The sequence below is a fragment of the Arachis hypogaea genome, chromosome 5, assembly GCF_003086295.3.
Source record: "Arachis hypogaea cultivar Tifrunner chromosome 5, arahy.Tifrunner.gnm2.J5K5, whole genome shotgun sequence".
In the NCBI taxonomy this organism is placed as follows: Eukaryota; Viridiplantae; Streptophyta; class Magnoliopsida; order Fabales; family Fabaceae; genus Arachis; species Arachis hypogaea.
This window is the reverse complement of record NC_092040.1, coordinates 109,193,035-109,213,043: the sequence shown is the minus strand read 5'-3', so window position 1 is coordinate 109,213,043 and position 20,009 is coordinate 109,193,035. Positions and strand designations below refer to the sequence as shown.

General features: G+C 31.2%; 1 protein-coding gene across 1 annotated transcript; it reads right to left on the bottom strand.

The window, feature by feature from the left end:
• Positions 1-13,953: 13,953 nt before the first annotated feature.
• Positions 13,954-19,689, bottom strand: LOC112802651 (T-complex protein 1 subunit beta). The gene is made up of 12 exons (XM_025845964.3): positions 19,411-19,689; positions 19,264-19,300; positions 19,111-19,167; positions 18,926-18,991; positions 18,704-18,815; positions 17,844-17,972; positions 17,501-17,572; positions 17,271-17,386; positions 16,617-16,693; positions 15,329-15,814; positions 14,848-15,163; positions 13,954-14,355 (listed from the first exon to the last, which is right to left on the bottom strand). The coding sequence occupies exons 2-12, from the start codon at positions 19,267-19,269 to the stop codon at positions 14,209-14,211; spliced, it is 1,584 nt and encodes a 527-aa protein (XP_025701749.1). The 5' UTR covers positions 19,270-19,300; positions 19,411-19,689; the 3' UTR covers positions 13,954-14,208.
• Between the last annotated feature and the right edge of the window lie 320 nt (positions 19,690-20,009).

The following is a 20,009-nucleotide window of genomic DNA, read 5'->3' as shown; positions in this document are numbered from 1 at the left end:
TGAAATCAGATTTGAGTTGTGTTTGGATTTAAGATGGATGGTTTGAGTGATCATAAGCTTAAGTGCATGTTTGAGTAGATCTTATAATTTTCTCTTTAGTTAGTATTTGTGGATTTATATATTTTATATCTTATTAGTTTAGTCCTTATGTTATTATGTTTATTTGCATCTAAATTAGAATCCAATTCCATGTGGACTTATATGTTGGATGATTTAATTTGCTCGCGGTTTGTGGCTATTACTTTTTTTGTTTTATCAATTATCAGGAATTTGAGTTATTTATTATTGATTAATATTTTGGACTGAATCTTTTGTTGACATTTTAAAGGATTAAAAAATCAAAATATTTTCCCAAATATTCTGAGGGGGAAAAGAACATATAAATTTGTGTTCCATAATTTTTTGCAATGCTTTTGTTTATAGTGGTTTAGTGAAAATAAAGGTGAGAATAATTTTTCTTTCATTTGTCTCTTTTCCTCTTAAATCCATTTTAAGTCATAATATACTTTTGTTATTGGGGTGTCTTGCTACCAAGATTCTTGATATATTCTAGTCTTTCCATTTAAGAATACAAAAACGGATAGCAAAACGGATAGCAAAGGAGTATATTGTCAAGTATACTTGTCAAAATCGGTAATCGAACCCGTCAGGCTACTAGTTTATTGATATATTAGTTCTATCGATAAATTATTGGTTGAATCAGCAAAACTGATCTTTCATAAATAAAAAATATAAAATAATTAAAAATTAAAATTAAAATTAAAATTTAAAATATATATATATCTTCACTAATATTTTAAAAATAATCAAATTTTAATAAATTATAATCAACAAGTTATAATTTTATTATTATTAAATAAGTATATAAAATTCTAATATTTTTTCATAATAATTTTTTTTTAATTTTATTTTTATATTAAAGTAAGTATTTTTTATTTAAATAACCAACTAATTAATTTATATTTATTATATTGTTATATACTATATATATTTATTGAAAACTAATATTAATAAATATCATATAATCATAAAAAAATAATTATATTGTAATTAATAAAAATATTTGATTTTTTTATTTATACATATTTAATTACATTTATATTAATAATTATGAATAATAAAAAATATAATTAATTTTAATATAAGTGAGTATAAAATTAAAATAATATCTAAAAAAAATTAGTGTATATTTTTACTTTTTACTATATAATTAATAATTAGCATTTAAAATAATAGTTCTGCTATCCATATAAGCATTTTTGACAAACAAGTCCAAACAAGTTAACCTTAACCCAACAAAACTCACTTACATAATGTACGCGTAAAATCACGCCGTTTCTCTTCCAACATTTGTATCCTGCGTTGCTCCTTCTCCTCTTCCTCCTCCTCCTTCTTCGTGTATTTCATCCTCTTCGTCGTTCTTTTTATTGCTGCTATTGTTGCTGCATTTATTTTCCTCTTCCTCTTTCTATTGATTTTGTAATATTGTGTATTATTATTTTTTGTTTAATTTTTTTCTCCCAAGAAGAATTATGAGAAAATAAAATAAGAAGATGAAGTAGAAGAAGCAGTAGAAGATGAGGAGGACGAATTAAGAGGAAGAGTTTTGAATTATGCAGAACTCATCAGTACAAATACACCGAAAATTTTTAACAATATAGATAAATGTCTTAATTTTATGCCAAAATTTGTTACAAATACACAAAAATAATTTTTTTAATGCTGTATTTTTTCTCATTTCTTTCTTTCTTTTAATTGAATGAATGTAGATTCATCCTCTTCCAAGTAAATTTGCAGCATTATGTGTTTCTTTTTCTTTGTTTGATTTTTTTTTATTCTTGTTAAGAGAGTAAAATAAGAAGAAACTTGAGAAGGTTTAACAAGAAGAAAAAGATAAATAAGAAAAGGAGAAAAGGACAAATAGGTTCTTGACCTTTTGATCCGCAGACATTTAAGTTCCCAAAGATTTAAAAATACATTTAAATTCATAACCTTTTCAAAACCTAAACACCTCATCCTTCATGTTCACTTGGATCTATCAGACCCAACGGAAAAATTAAACGTGACTTCTGTTATACTGACCTGGTTAATACGGATGCACACGTAAAAGAGTTTTTAAAATAGAACAAATTAGACCCAGGGATCAATGTGTCCAAATTCGAAGAGGTCGGAGACTTAAATGTATTTTTAAATTTTTAGGGACTTAAATATCTGCAAACTAAAAAGTCAATGATCGATTTGTCCTTTTCTCTAAGGAAAAAAAGAAGAACAAAATGATGATGATGAAGAAGATGAAGAAGAAGAAGAAGCAGTAGAAGATGAGGAAGAAGAAAAGGGAGAGTTTTGAATTATGCAGAATTTATCAGAATATACTAAAAATTCTTAACAATGTACATAAATGCCTTAGTTTTACACCAAAATTTACTAAAAATACACAAAAATATTTTTTTTAATACTATATTTTTTTTTCTTTCTTTCTTTTAGTTGAATGAATGTAGATTTATCTTCTTCCAAATAATTTTGTAACATTATATGTTTCTTCTTCTTCTTTGTTTGATTTTTTGTTTTTATTTTTATTAAGAGAGTAAAATAAGAAGAAACTTGAGAAGGTAAAACAAGAAGGAAAAGAAAAATAAAAAAAAAATATGACGATGATGATGAAAAGAAGAAGAAGCAGCAGCAAAAGATGAAGAGAAGAAGGAGGAAGAGTTTTAAATTATGCGAAACTTATCAGTACAAATATATCGAAAATTCTTAACAATACACATAAATGTCTTAGTTTTATACTGAAATTTGCTACAAATACCCAGAAATATTTTCTTTAATGCTACATTTTTTTCTTCTTTTTTTCTTATTCCTTTCTTTCTTTTAGTTGAATGAATGACTCTTTCAAGTAATTTTGCAGCATTATGTGTTTTTTCTTTTCCTTTGTTTGATTTTTTTTATTCTTTTTAAGAGAGTAAAACAAGAAGAAACTTGAGAAGGTAAAATAAGAAGGAAAAGATAAATAAGAAAAAAAGATGATGATGAAAAAGAGGAAGAGTTTTAAATTATGCAGAACTTATTAGACAAATACACCGAAATTTCTTAACAATACATAAAAATGTCTTAGTTTTACATTGAAATTTACTACAAATACATCGAAATATTTTCTTTAATGCTATATTTTTTTTCTTCTTTTTCTTATTTCTTTCTTTTAGTTGAATGAATGTATATTCATCTTCTTCCAAGTAATTTTGCAGCATGTGTTTCTTCTTCTTTATTTAATTTTTTTGTTTTTATTCTTGTTAAGAGAGTAAAACAAGAAGAAAATTAAGAAAATTCTATGACAAAAATTTTGGATCAGGCAACGTCATTAATATTGCAAAAATTTTACGATAATAATAACAATAATGACGATAACAATAACGATGATGCATATAAGAAGAAGATGACGATGACTATAACGATGATGATGAAGATGATGGAGGAGGAGGAAAAAGAAGGAGGAGAAAAAAGTCCAATGAAAAAAGGAGGAGGAGGAGGAGGAAGAGGAGGAGATGAGATGATGATAATCACGAAAGAGAAAAATAATAAAAAAGAAGGAGAAAAAAAGAAGACAAAGTATAAGGGTAATGAAGAAGAAGAAAAACGTGCAGCAAAAATGTTGAGCGTAAATAACTTGTTTCGTTAAATAACTTATATGTAGAGATTAATTCTTATTACAAACATTCAACACATAATACAAAATCAAAGACATTATTTACATATCAAAAATCAGTCACCAATTAAGTTATTATATATTTATATATAAATATATGTATTATTTAATTTATTTATAATATATATTTTATATTCTAATATATTTTATACTTATGATTAATTTAATGGATGATTTTTGACATACAGCTGGTATAATAATTTTTAATATAGATCTCTTGTTACAGGGCTCTTGTAAGGAGTGTGAGTAACTAATGTGTTCAAAATGCCAAATGTTCTGTTCTTGATGTGGAAAAAGCGCAGTAATTATGACTATTATTTTGCATCGCTCACTTTTCATTAATCTGATCTACATATAAATTTTCATTCTTTAGAAGAATATTTTGACAAATTAATTGTACTCTAAACGACTGAAATCTTTATTATTATCTCATGTCTTGGTTCTATGCAGAACAATTTTTTTATTCTTTTATACTTTTATATCTTAATTTAGACTCGTTCGGCGATGCTACAATACATTTGAAACACCATATCTACCATTTTTAATTGCAGTGCATATATGGTTTTCACAGCTTATAACAAGTAAAACGTTTTTTTTTTAATTAAAATAAATAAAAGTTGGCCTAAAATGCGCAATTTTATTTTGCATGTGGCTTAGCCGAAATGGGCTTGGCTACCAACTCAGGAGAAGTAGCCCCAAAATGGTCATCTCTAAACTTGCAAATGCAAATTGGGCAATTTGCTACAAGGTCTGAGAAATAGTTTAATTCCAAAAAAATAGAATAGCAAGTCTAATTTTTTTTTTCTATTTTTATATAACAACAGATGGGTTCAAATCAACAATTAGATTGAAAATATATATTCACTCTAACTAATTAGAAAGTATGGTTTTAGCGTAATAAGTGTTAGAGAATATATTAGAATCAATATTAGATCAATTAGTATCATTTATATATAGCACATCTTTATATTAATGATAAGGTTAAATATTTTTATTACTCTGATTCTTCTAGTACCTATATATACCCAATGTACATTGTACTTTTCTACACACTGAATAATACACAAAACACTTCTTTTAGATTTCTCTCTTGTTTCTAACATGGTATTAGAGTTTAGGTTCTTTTTTTTTTAATGCAAATACATTCAAAAGTCCCCTTATTTTTCTCTTTTGACAGTGCTTTTTTGCCTTTATTTTTCGATCTTTTTCCGACGCTTTGGTTCGTCACCGCCGCCCCCATCGTGTTCGTCTCTTCGTCAAGATTCCAACGCTGCCAGAATCGCCGCCTGCCTCTGGTGGACGCGCCCTCACGCACCACCGCAACCTCGCTGCCTGCCTCCATTGTTTCTCATCTCCAGATGCTTCAACATCCGTTGGATCTTGGTGACAATCGCACGGTCCAGAAGCCTCCACGTGTTGCAACGCCAAGCCTCCCAGCAACCCGCACACGACCCGGCCCAAGCCTCCCAGCAACCCGCGCTCGACTCGGCCCGATCCGCTGGTTGACCCGCGTTCTTGCTCACTCACCAGCGTGTCTTCTCCCTCCACTCAGACGAGCCACCTGTCATTCATCTGCTGATGTGGCTGTTGATGTGGCGCTGATGTAGCAGATAAGTGGGACCTTTTCTAAGGTTTTTTGTGAGCTCTTTTCGATTCTGCCCTCCGTTTTTTGTTTTCTGCCCTGAATTTGCAGTTTTCCTCTCCTCTCTTTGATCTTTATCTCTACTATTATGGATAAGTCAGATATTTTTGCTATCACAGGCAGAAAGGGTAAATTCTGTCAAAACTGTAACCGTTCTGGGCACCTCTTCTCAAACTGTCTTTCTGTTGAATGTCCCAAATGTCAATAGAAAGGTCACATTAGCTACAATTGTTCACAAGTGTTCTGCCATTATTGCAAGCTCTCGGGACATTTTATTACTGCCTGTCCTACTCGCCCACCACATCCTAGTCACCTCGAGTATCATTCTCATCCCAACTTCTCCAAAAATGTGTCTGCTTCTGCTGTTTCTGCTGCTACTGAATCTACCACCTCTGCTCCTCTTAACCCGTCTTTCGTCTCTCTCTCTCTCTGATATTGCGTTTCTTCTTAAGCATCTTCTCTCCCTTTCTGGTAATACTCCTGCTGCTTTTTCGACTCCTCCGGATAATTCTAAATGGTATTTTGACTCGAGTTGCTTTAATCACATGTCTCCATTGTGTAATTTTTTTGTCTCTGTCTACCACTACAAATGCACCTTTTTGTCAATACTGCTAATAATTCCCTCTTGCACGCAACACACAAGGGTTCTATTTCCCAGTCGACTCTCAATCTCCCTGATACTTATTATATTCCCAAATTGAACTTTAATCTTATTTCTATTTATCAACTTGTTGATCTGGGTTTTGATGTCACTTTTTTTATTTCTGGTTGTCGTGTATAGGATCGTCGGACGAGACAAATCATCGGGACTGGATGTATGGTCAGAAGATTGTTTGAACTCAAGAATCTTCATATTCTTCCTGTGCTAAATCTTTGTGCTACTTTTTCTCCATCTACCCTTCACTCATGGCATCAACGTCTTGCCCACAACTCCATAGAAAATTGCGTCCTCTTGTGTCTCAGGGTGTTTTGGGTCAGATTCCTAATAAGTCTTTTGATTGCATTTCTTGTCAAACTGCCAAACAACTTATTTTATCTTTTCACAGTAATTCCTCCCTTGCTTGCTCTCTTTTTTATCTTATCCACTCTGATTTTTTTGGCCCCGCTCGCACCACTTCTATGGGAGAAGCTCGATACTTGGGTTTATTTGATGACTAATCGTCAGGAGTTAGCTCAGATTTATATTAACTTTTCCACTATGATTAAGACTCAGTTTTCAAAGTCATTAAGGTTTTTCGACACGATAATGCTATGGTATACCATTATTCCAATCTTTTTACCTTTCTTACAGAACATGATACTTTGTCTGAGTTTTCTTGTCCTGGTAGGTCTAAACAAAATGGACTAGCTGAACACAAACACCCTCACATTCTTGACTCTATTCGTGTAATGCTTCTTTCTTCTTCGTGTCCTAAACGTACTTGGGGTGAAGTTATTCTTACGGCTGTTTATGTTATCAATAGACTTCTTTCTTCTGTTCTTGGTAATGTTACTCTCTTTAAGCGTCTTTATCATACCTCTCCATATTACAGTTCTCTTCGAGTTTTTGGTTGTGTCTGTTTTGTTCTTCTTCAGCCTCATGAACATAGTAAACTTGAACTTCGGGCTCGTATGTGTTGTTTCCTTGGTTATGACACTGAACACAAGGGTTATCGTTGTTGGGATCCTCTCTCTAAACGTATTCGTATATTTCATCATGTTATCTTCTGGGAGCATCACATGTTTTCTCGGTTCTCCTCCTTTGAATCCATTTCTCCTACTCAGTCACCTTTTTTCACTAACCCCAATATTGATCTTTTACCTAGTGATGATTATACAAGTTCTATCTTGAGTCACCCTCTACAACCTCCTGTTCTTCCGCCTTCTCCATCTCCCGATGATTTCAGACCGGACGACGATCCTACTCCTACCGTCATGCCTCTTCCTTCCACTCGTTCTGCTAGGGTAAGAAATCTAGCTCCTCATCTTCTTGATTATCATTATTTTTCTATTATTCTTCATCAAGATGAACCTAAGTCATTCAGAGAAGCTTCCACAAATCCAAATTGGCAATAAGCAATGCAGGAAAAAAACAGACACTTGAAAAAGTACACACTTGAGATTTGGTTGATCCTCCTTCTAATCAGGAAGTTGTGAGAAGTAGATGGGTATACAAGATCAAGATTTACTCTAATGGTTCTATTAACCGTTATAAGCCATGATTTGTTGCTCAAGGTTGTACAAAAGAGTATGGTATTGACTATGAAGAGACTTTTGCTCCTATTGTTGTCTCACATCTATTCGAGCTTTTCTTGCCATTGCTACGGCCAAAAAATGGTCTCTCATTCAGATGGACGTGAAGAATGCATTTCTTAATGGAGATTTGAAAATGAATTTCTATATGAAACCCCTCTGGGTTATCCTTGTCCTTCTAGCAAAGTCTGTCTCCTTCGCAAGGCACTTTATGGTCTTAGGCAAGCTCTTCGTGAATGGTTTGACAAGTTCAGCACCACTATATGCAATATCGGTTTCACTTGCAGATCTCATGAGAATGCTCTCTTTATTTATAAAAGTGAACGTGGAGTTATTCTTCTGCTTTTGTATGTTGATGACATGATCATTATTGGAGATGATGTTGATGGTATCTCTGATCTCAAAGCCTCCCTTCACCGTATTTTTGAGATGAAAGATCTTGATTCTCTCTGTTATTTTTTTGGTCTCAAGGTCATATCCACAGATGATGGTATCTATATCCCTCAAGCTAAGTATGCTTCGGATCTTCTTGCTCGAGCTGGTATTATAGATAGTCTCACTGAATCTACTCCTCTTGAGCCTAATGTTTGTTTTACTCCTATGGATGGCATTATTTTGGATAGTCCTACTCTTTATCAACAGTTAGTTGGAGGGCTAGTCTACTTAACTGTCACCCGACTAGATATTGCCTATCCGGTTTATGTTCTTAGCCAGTTCTTGTCAGCTCCTCATACTACTCACTATGCGGCAGTTATTCATTACATCAAAGGCACCCTATTTCATGGCCTTTATTTTTCTGTCCATTCATCTTTATCCCTTCAGGCGTACTCAGATGCTGATTAGGCTAGTGATCCCACTTATCGTCGTTCTACTACTGGTTATTGTTTGTCTCTTGATGACAACTCCCTCATTTCCTAACGAGCTAAGAAGCAAATGTTCACTGCTCGATCAAGTATGGAAGCTGATTACCGTGCTCTCACTGACACCACTACTGAGGTCAGTTGTCTCGATTCGTTGGCTTCTCGAAGACTTGGGTGCACCACAGTCGTCTCCAACTGATATTTTTTGTGACAACCGTAGTACTATTTAGATTGCCCATAATGATGTGTTTCATGAACACACCAAACACATTGAGATTGATTGTCACTTTGTTCGGCAACACATCCATATTGATGCTGTTTGTCTCATCGCTGTTGGAACACTGGATTAGACTGCTGATATCTTCACGAAGGCTCATCATCCGACTCGTTTTCAGACTCTGGTATCCAAACTCAAGATGGTATCCTTAGCTTCTACTTGAGTTTGAGGGAGGATGTTAGATAATAAATTAGAATCAATATTAGATCAATTAGTATTATTTATATTTATATAGCATATCTGTATATTAATTATAGGATTGTATACTTTTATTACTCTGATTCTTCTAGTACCTATATATACCATTTGTACATTGTACTTTTCTACGCACTGAATAATACAGAAAACACTTTCTTCAGATTTCTCTCTTATTTCTAACAATAAAGAATTACATGATCAGGATTATAAAAGACCACCAAACAAATATGTAGAGATAATCAAACAAGTTAAGGAGATCAAAAAGACCATGAATAGGGCATATCTAGTCGAAAAGAACAAAATAAGAATGGTGGAGCAGATTTGTTGGATCCTGCCACCAAGAGGATGGATGAAATTGAACTCTGATGGACGACGTAAAAAAACTCTGAGAAGATTAGTTGCGAAGCCCTATTGAGAAACAACGAAAGAAAGTGGGTCACCAGCTTCTCTAAACATCTAGAAAGAGATACAACTTTCACGACAGAGTTGAGCAATGTGCTGAGGGGACTCGAAATAGCTTGGACAATGGAATTCAAGAAGTTTGTAATAGAAACAAATGTAGCGGCTATATACCAGTGGTCTTAAATGGAGAAAAATAATTAGCTTCTCATCCCAATCCTCTTATTAGAAAATTAAATGAGTGAAAAATGAAGGAATGTGATATTCTTTTTGGAAAAATCTATAGAGGAGGAAATAAATATGCAGATTGTTTAACTAAAAAGAGTTTAAATATAAATACTGATTTTGTATTTTGTGATTTACTTCTACTAGAATTATATAGCATTTTAACTTTTTAAGTGATGATGAAAGAGGGACTACTTTACCCCTTTAGTTTGTAACTAGATTTTTCTTAGGACTTGTGCTCCCTTCAAATACCCAAATAATAATAATAATAATAATAATAATAATAATAATAATAATAATAATAATAATAATAATAATTTGAGTTGGTCGAGTAGTTAAGTCACTCGTCTACTCAAATAGTTGTTGGGAATTCGAATTTCGTCTTATATATGCATTATTTTATTGGCCAACAACAAACTCTTAAATAGAATTTAGATCTGCAACAAATTAGTCTTTATCCTATCGAATTAGAAGATATGTGTCCTTAATGTGTATATAGGTTAAGAATTTGAAAAGGAAAATATTTGAAATATTATTTATATAAATAAACTAAACTCCTAATTTTTTTTATTTTTTATTGTAAATTTCTTTCTAAATCTTTAATAAGCTTTTTGCCTTTTTTATTTGTCACTTTTTTTAAGAGTGGGTTTGATATTACTGTTATTTTTTAAAAATTGATACTTTATCTTTATTTTAAGAAATAAAAGGTGCATATAAAATCTTGATTTGGTGGTAATTTTCTATGCTTTGCAATAAATGTATTTGGATTTGAAATTTGGCTAGTAGATAAAATTCTTAATACTGTGTGTGTGAATGAGTTTATAATGCTTAAAATTAAGAACTATTCAATTTATCTGACAAAAAAATAAAAAATTATAATATTTATGTTTAATAAATTAAACTAAAAGATATTCCTTTAAATAAAGAGATATTACAAAAAAATATATATGATAAAATAATTCTAAAATATAATTATATTAGAATTTCAATGTTGAAAAGTATAAATAAATAAAACTTTGAAGATTAATTTCATGTGTCCTTTTAAAATTAAAATTACCATACATGAGTATTTTGATTTATCAACTTATGCTTTAAAAACATTAATGAGTACCCCCATGAAACACATAATATTCTTTTATCCCAAAAAAAAAAAGCAAAATCCTTATGAAATAAGACTTTTTTAAACAATTTTGTAGTCAAATTTTTCATTTATGGCTTCTTAAATAACATGCAAATAACGAAAGTGACACATTATGATTATGAACCAGATGAACTGTCGAATTGTTCTACTTGTCTATTTAGAGCCAATTTAGATAGGTTTATAAATTTTTTTAATTTTAATTTATCAAAAATTATAATATTAATATTTGGTATAATTTTTAGAATTAAATTGTAATTTTAAAAAAATTAAATATTTATAAAAAATTTAAAACAATGACTTTTTTATAATAAAATTTTTTTATCACTCTTTTTTAGAATAAACATTTTTAAAATTAAAAAATTAAATACAAAATAATTTATTTATAAACTATTTTTAATAAAAATATTTATTATTTAATTTTTTTTCAAAAAAACTTAATTAACTTATTTATGCAAATTAACTTTAATGAGATAGAAAAATCAATAATAGCTATTTAATGCCACACGTGCTTTTTAAGTAAAAAATTAACCTATTATATATTTCTAATTTTACAACTAAAATATGTCACATGTTATTTTTTTATTGCAACTGAAATTAAATATTTTTTTCCAAAATTAATAAGTTTTCTCTTACTTTCTCTTTCTTTCTCTATCTCTCTCATTCTTTCACCTACTCTAATTCTCTTATATATCATTATCAATGACTAACTAATAATTATAAATTGAAACAATAAAAATGTGCAACATGACATTCTCTAACTGTAATTAAAGTTGAAATTAAAATTAAAATATAATTATATTATATTACAAATTTAACAATCAAAATATGTCACATGATACTCTCGTTAAAATTAAGATGAAATATTTCTTTCCAAAATTAATAATTTTTTTATTCATCTTCTTATCTACCTCTCTCCCATTATCTATTTCTCTTTACCCTTCTCACTCTATATATATAACTTAATTATAATTTATAATTTATATTTTATATTAATAATTTGACAAATTAAAATATATCATGAAATATTTTTTATTTATAATTAAAATAAAATAAATTTTTTTCTCCAAAATTAACAAACTCTCTCTCTCTTTCTCTCTCCCCTTCTTCTTTTTTATCTTTTTCTCTATTTTTTCTCATTTTCTATCTTTCTCTACATTTCAGTTCTACCAAAAATAAAATTAATAAAATAATAATTCAAACAAATTCTTAAAATTATAAAAAATATATTAAATTTATATTTAAATATAATTAAAAAATATCTCATAATATTATTTTATATAAAAAATATATTATTATATACATACTTTTTTAGTTTTTATATTTAGTTTTAAATTTTCGCTACTTATCTTTCTAATTTATATTTTTATTTCTCTTCTTTCAAATATTTATTACATATAATTTGGAGAGATTACTAATATTGTGATTAATAATTAGAATCAAAATTCAATTGTTTCAAAAAAATTAATTTTGAATTAATTTTATAATTATCAATATAAATTTTTTCATACTTAAATCTAACTATATTTTTATATATATATAAAGAGTAAAAATATATATTTTAAATAATAAGAATAAAAATAAATTTTTTTATTTGTGTAATAGAATTAACACCTAATCAAATATAAAAGTATAAAGTATAAACATTAAATTCTTTCAAGATTTATATAATGAATGTTAAAATTATTTTTTAATGAAAAATTAAACTCTTTCACATGGAAATAATAACTAAAAAACTATTTGATTTTGTTTATCTATAGAAATCCCGATTTTTTTGAGCTAACTGAAACTTTTGTCTCCTACAATTTTTTTTATAAAAATAGTTTGATTTATAAATTTAATTCTGCCAAAATCTATAAAAAAATACTAATTTTTTTTAAAGATTGGAGTGAGACTCGAACCTATAACCTCTAAGTATAGGAAGACTATCACATTGTACCTAAGTTACTAAAAATGGTAAATAAATAATATTTAATAAATTTTACATAATTTACTTTTTACTTTAAATATTTTATTTTTTATTTTAAAAGGTAAGTTAGGCATTTTAGACACCATAATAAAGACAGCACAGAACTCAACTTAAGTTATAGCTCATTGGCAAGAATACTAGTTGTTACTAAAGTGTACTCTTCGATATCACATAATTTTAAAATGTAAATGTTTGATGAATTAAAGAAAATGATAGAAAACTGTTGAAATTAAATAGAATAAAATCTTTACAAAATTACATTTAATATCTACCAACAAGGATTGGTCCGCATGATAAGCAACGCAGGATTAGCTTAAGTAGGTCTCGAGTTCGAAGTCCTGTGTATGCAGTTATTCCCGTTAGGAGCCCACAACATTTAGTTGCACGATTCGAATCGGATCCCAATTAGTCAAGGTGAAACTCCAAAAAAATATATTTAATGCTCTCTTCTCCACTTCTTCACTGTCTTTCTCTATTCTACCACTGTTTCTATTGCACTTAATTTATAGTAAAGGGAGTATTGGGTATATATAATTGAAGGGAAGGAGTGTTAAAATTTTGAGGTTTAAGGTTTATAGTTTAAACTTTAAAATTTCTCTAAGTAGTAAATAGAGAAATGTTGAATACATTCAAATGTCTTTCAAATTTAAGAAGGTTCATTGTTTCTAACAAACTTCACTTTAACAGTGGCTAAATCCTCTCTTTCCTTGATTAATATGATAGGATAATACAATATGTTCTTGCCTTAATCTGTATTTAGTGTAATCAACATATTGTGTAAACTTTTTCACCATGATCTCAGATCAGCTCCTTGCTTCTACTGCTTCATTACATAAATTCTACGAAAGAAGACATTTTAAAATGAAGAAATTGATAAAATAATAAATTAAAAAATTAATTATTAAATTTATTACTTTTATCTTAATTTAAAAGTAATTAACCCTGACTTTACTACTTTACCAATCTCTTCACTTTAGAATAGCTTGATTCATATACAAGACAACATTGTAGTTTGTAACATGAAACAGTTGGTTCAGGCCTTCTAAGCATAAGTTCTCAATTTCCTTGAACAGGGCTTTGTTAATTATAATTATAATGGTTGATGGATATTAGGAAACTTGACCAGGAATTCATTTTTTAGCATCGCTGAGGTTCCTCAAAAGTCATAGGAAGCTACGACAAGCTACATCTTGAAACATCAAACCTACTCTTAGACCAAAACAAAAAAGGAACCCACACCAATGTTATTAATAGTAAGCCTAAACTTTTTCGCACAAAATAAATGATTAATACGATATCATGAATGAGACAAGTTAAAGGAAAATAAACAGAAGACTAAAATTTTCAAGGATAAAGTAAACTCAAAATTACAAAGTCAACAAGTTTGATTCCTAATTGCAGATACCCGAAGTAAATGGTTTCACTTGAGTAATGGCTCAACACACAACACCACGTAATCCCCACTTCTCTCTATTCTACAACCAGCCCCAATCAAACCAAACCGTAGAATATGTCATAAAATTGGTAATGTATTATGCCAAGCATCTGTTGGATCCTCAGATGATTTTTCACATTCTGTCTTCTCTCCTCCTTGGAGCACAACTGATGATCTCATCAACTCTAAGTATCATCTCAGCTGCTTCGGTTGCAGATAGCAATACAGCCTGCTTAACTTTAAACGCCTCACATATTCCGCGTGCAGCCATGTCTCCAACCTTCAAGAAATACAACACAGATCAAATTACGTTAACCAATAAGAGATACAAAAGGATGCAAATCAAGCTAGCAGCCTGCAGATGTTTTTCTATGAATACAACTTTGGTATGGTCCAGCTCTCATACCCATGTTATGTATACATAAGTTATTGAAAGGCGAAAATCTTAATGCAATTAGCATACCCGAAGATAGATATTTCTTTACAACTGGAAATTTAAATGTGACACGTTTTAATACCAAAATATCAAATTGATATAAACTGGGGCAATCAGAATTCTATCGTATCAGTATAAAATGACAAGGGGAGATATTATAAATTTTACAATCAAGTCAAATAATTTCTAAGATATATACTAGCATGTGTGCATCTTGTAGCAACTGACCCAAGAGAAAAAGAATGACATGATGCTATCATACGATATAATGAGCAATTAAAAAATGGTGCTAATGGAAATAAATGAGGTATATAAAATTTTAGTTTCAGTACTTACGGAACCAGAGATAACATCAATTCCTGCAGTGCATCCCTCGCTCTGGTGCTCTGCCCGGAGCTGAGAGATCAACTCAGCACTGTCCAAACCAGCATTATCAGCAATGATTGTTGGGATAGCCAAGAGTGCTCGAGAGAACGCCTCAATAGCAAGAGACTTCTTTCCAGGAGTTTTCCTGGCCAGTTCATCAATTTCCTTTGCCATCACCATCTCCGGCCATCCACCTCCAAGCAGCACCCTGCTGTCATTCACAGTCTGAGACAGCACACACAAGGCATCATGCAATGACCTCTCAGCCTCATCGAGAACATGGTGGCTGCCATAGAAGTAGATATGTCAGAGTTCGAGCATAAATCAAATAAAAAATTCATTCTTGTTAGAAAACAGATGTCTGCTCATATGCATATAGTTTAGAAACTACTATGGGCTTGTGGTCATGAACATCAATCAGGAACTTTAAAATAACAAGAGTAAGAAGTACCTAGCTCCTCTCAAAACTATTGTACATGCCTGACCCATTGCAACGCCAGAAAAATGAATCAGCTTATCCTCACCAATCATAATCTCCTCAATAAGGTCACATTGCCCAAGCTTAACAGACTCAGGATTGTCAAATGTTGATGCAATCTCACCACCAGTTACCAGAGCCAGACGCTCAATACCATCGAAATCAGCATGCTCAATAGCCAAAATTCCAGCATCAGCAAAGAGCTCCTCTGGGAAGTTGTAAATCAATTGTCTGTTAACGAAACAGTTGATACCATGACCTATTATCTTCTGCACCTTTTCTCTCATCTTCTCCTTCTCAGCTCCTTCAATTTCAGCAACTTTAGCCATGGAATCTACACGAACACGTGCGCCATATATCTTCACTTTGTCTGTGTCCATGGCAGTATTTGCCACCAATATCTTTGCATTCTCTATGCGCTTGGGTTGTCCAATACCAATTTTCTTGTCAAGGATGAATCTGAACAATGATATGGATACAATTTGAAAAAAGAATGTTAAACCAGCTTAATGAAAGGCTAAGCAATAATGAAAAAGAAATTATTTAAAGAGAAATAAAATAAAGTTACTGATGAAATTGCTTCACTATTGAAGGAACACCAGAAATTGATAATTATTTAAACAATAACCGCTTGAGTTTGAATAGTTTTCTGAAGAGAAGATTATAGTTAGAACCAACTTTTATCTGGAATAAAAACTGTTTTGAAGTAAGTTATGTTTGGGTAGAAAGAATGAAACAAATTTGCAGCAAAATAAAATATCACATCATCATCAACAACAGCAGCAGCAAAGCTTCATCGCACTAGATGAGGTTGGCTACATGGATCAAGACACTATTGCGCCCTATAATGTATCATGTCTAAGGTAAGCTTATTTTGAATAAAGCAAAATAAAATATCATGTCAAGATAATTAAAATTAAATAAAAATAAAACCTATAAGCAGCATTAAAAGGTTTTTATTATATATGCAAAAGATGGTTATTTTAGAATTGTGATGTTTTTACCAAATTAATCTAAATATCAATTACAGAATATTACATAAACAAGTCAGAGACTTCTGTTTTAGTGACTGATAAGACAAGCAATTGCTTTCGAAAATCCTAACAAAACAAACTACTGCAAATTCTTTGTAAACCGCCTATGAAATTCAACACAAAAATATAAATCATTATTCTACAGAATGATTGAAGCATTACATAACTGCAAACTGCAAATATTCTAACTTTCATGTTTCAAGTAACGAGAGGTATAGCTTGTTTACCCTTCATCTAAAAATGAATCTTTCAGTGATCCACCAGGCTTCTTTATAATCTGAATAGCTTCTAAATTAGTGCTTCCCTACAATTTGCGACAGTATCCCATCAGAAATTAAAGCACAAGGACTGCAAATACGAAATGGCATATAGCTCCCTATTAAAATATTAAAATTATTCGTCTCTTCTTAATAACTTAAACTTGTAGAAGAGATGGTGCATGACAGTCACTATGATAAAAAATCCTTTGAGGCTTATATATCCACATGCACAGTAGGAAGAGAAGAGCAATAACCAGATAACTATATAACAAGTCATGGAGAACATTCCAAACTTTTAGACTACTCAGTAAAAGAAAAAAGACTTCTGCCCAAACAAATAGCTATTATTATTTACCATAAGAAATTTCACAAGACACAGTGAGTGTAAGAATGAATAAAAAATTTGTGGATCGCATAAAAGCTTTGTAATACAAATTCTAAATGAAATATATCATTACATTCCTATTTAACCAACCGTGAAGAGAAGATTTGCAGGAAATGAATCCAATGCCATCTTAGACTGAATAATGGCATTCTTCCACACAAAATAAGAATTGCATCCATGCAGATCCTATTTATTTAAATACACTAAATTTGAAATATCTTTTCAGTACATCTCACCTTTAGTCTCATTACAGCATCCACAGCTAAGCTTGCAAAATGCTCTTTGTCTTGTGAGAGAATCTTGGAGCTCAAAGTAGTCATTGCAATGTTCATCAAGTCTGATCTAAATTTATCTGCATGTTACAGTAAATCAATGCATTAGGCTATGGAGCCAATCTCCCCCCATGCCTCCCTCCCCAGTGCAATAGAAATGGGAAGAATCACACCCAAAATGGAAAAACAAATACCAGCGTCTGCTTTGTTGTCAACAACCTTCTGCAACAACACATTACGAGCACACTCAGCTGCCATTCGGTAACCTGAAAATCAATAGCAATAATATAAAGCACAGTAATCAGATAGTCAAGATTTTCCGCACTATAAGAAGTTTCAATCAGAGTAAGCTTCATGCTCAAGCTTCTGTGCTTCATTTTTTACGAATCTCGGACAATGTCTTCTTCTTTTCACCCATTGTTTTGGAAAGACAACTAAAATCAAACAGCACAAAGTATAGAGGAATATGAAATTTGCAAGGGAAAAAGACTGTATCACAAGGGAAGTTAGAGAATATTGAAATGCAAATAAATAAACCTGATATTATTGTCATAGGATGAATCTTAGCTGCAACCAGCTTTTCTGCTTCCCTTAAAAGTTCACCAGCCAATACAACAACAGAGGTTGTTCCGTCACCAACTTCATCATCTTGAACTTTTGATATGTCTAACTCACATTAAGGATGTTTATGGTACAGTTTAAATTTAGCTGCTGACATATGCAATAAAATCTACATCCATGCTCTCATCAGTACCCGAGTAATTGCCACTAAATATATGTGTAGCATATGAAAAACAGCATCAGTTAAATTACCAGGATACTACCATAAATTATAGCCCAACATACCTAGTGAGTTGGCACAAATTCATCACATATCCATTGATGTCAGTATTCACGAAGTCAGACTATGGTGTGTTTTCACTGGGAATTAGAATGTCACTTTTGAAGACCAGCATAAGCCCAGATAATATATGCCCACTAATACTAATAGAGATGTCCCAATTCCCAATGCAATTTACTAATGTGTTTCCCATGCAAAAAGCACTTCTGCACCACTCAGTGAACTACATTAGCAATTTAGCAGTGAAATCTATCATCAATTTTTCGATGATCTCTTTAGGGGAATTAGAAAGGATGGTGAGAGCATCTTGGATTCTTGGCGAACATCTAGAAGTTTATAGGTTCCATAGAGTGTTGGGGGCCTGTAATATATCCTAACACTAATCACATATTTGGGAGAAAGAGTTCCTTACATGCTCTTAAAAACTCAGAAAGTTGACCTTCTTATGATCTGGTTTGGACTCATTGTAGCATCCAGCACTTCCTAAGCTACCATCAGTCTATCACTACCCCAATAATAATAAAAAATATTAGAAAATGAAAAGCCAAAAGGATACCAACAAGCACTTTAGCAGCTGGGTTATCAATATGGAGGGACTTCAAGATCGTAGCACCATCATTGGTCACAGTAACTTCACGCCCTCTTCCTGTTGACTGCAAGATTTTATCCTGCAGCAATCACATTGAAGATATACAGATTACTTACAACTACGAAGTATGAACAGAAAATAACATCATTTATCGATAAGGTTAATGCTGGGAAGAACAGATTGTTTTACCATTCCCTTCGGCCCTAGAGTAGTCTTAACCAAGTCAGCAATAGCCATGGCTCCAACAAAAGATGCCTGGGCAAATGCAAAGAACCATCACAACAAATGTAATTAAGAGTTAATCAACTTCCTCAGACTCAAATACCAAGGAGAATGCACGAAAATATTCGCTAATACAAACATATCACACTCACCATCCTGGCTCGCTCTCCTTTTTCTTGGCTGGCTTCATCTTTGAAAATTGTATCAATCTACATAGCATTCACCACTCACCCCCATAAGAAAATTATTAAAGGAACATAAAAAATACAAAATAAAGATAATAACGTTAGCAGAGATCTACTTACAGCCATTATGGAGTTTCAAAATTCAAAATGTGGCCACCTGCAAAGAGAACAGGACTCACTAAAAATCTACTAACATCAATTAAAAAGAAAGACAAAAGTTCTAAACAAATTCTAACAACAACAATTACAAAGAAAAAAAAAACTCACTGGTAGATATTGGCAGAGTTGTTGGCGGCGGAGACAGTGGCAGAGTGGAGCAGTGAGGAAGAGAAGAGTGCAGCGAGTTACGTCGCGGCGGATTGTTTGGCGGAGGAGTTGCAGAGCGGCTGGAGATGTGGAAGCGAGGAGCAGCGAGGACAAAGGTGGTGTCTGATTTCTTAGGGTTTCTGGTGAAGTCGCGAATATGGCGTAGCAATTGTAAGCCAGCAAATGAAAGTAGTAGGGTTTTACGATCCCGCAACCGAAATTATTATTATTATTATTATTAAAATATTAAAAGTGACTTCGAATTTATTTGTGTTATACTGAAATCAAATCCTAATAACTTTTTAGTCCATCATTTTTAATTTTAATAAATTTTAATTACTGAATTAGTTTAAAAATTGCTATTTTATTAGAAAAATCAATCTCATATTATATTATTCATTTATATAAAAAAATTAAAAACCATTATATCTTCATTAAATAATAATAAATATTTATTTATCTAATTTTTTTTAAAATTTAACTTGAAAATTGACTTGTCTAATAAAATAAAAATAAAGATTAATTTAATAGTTAAAATTTATTGAGAATCAAATCGACTA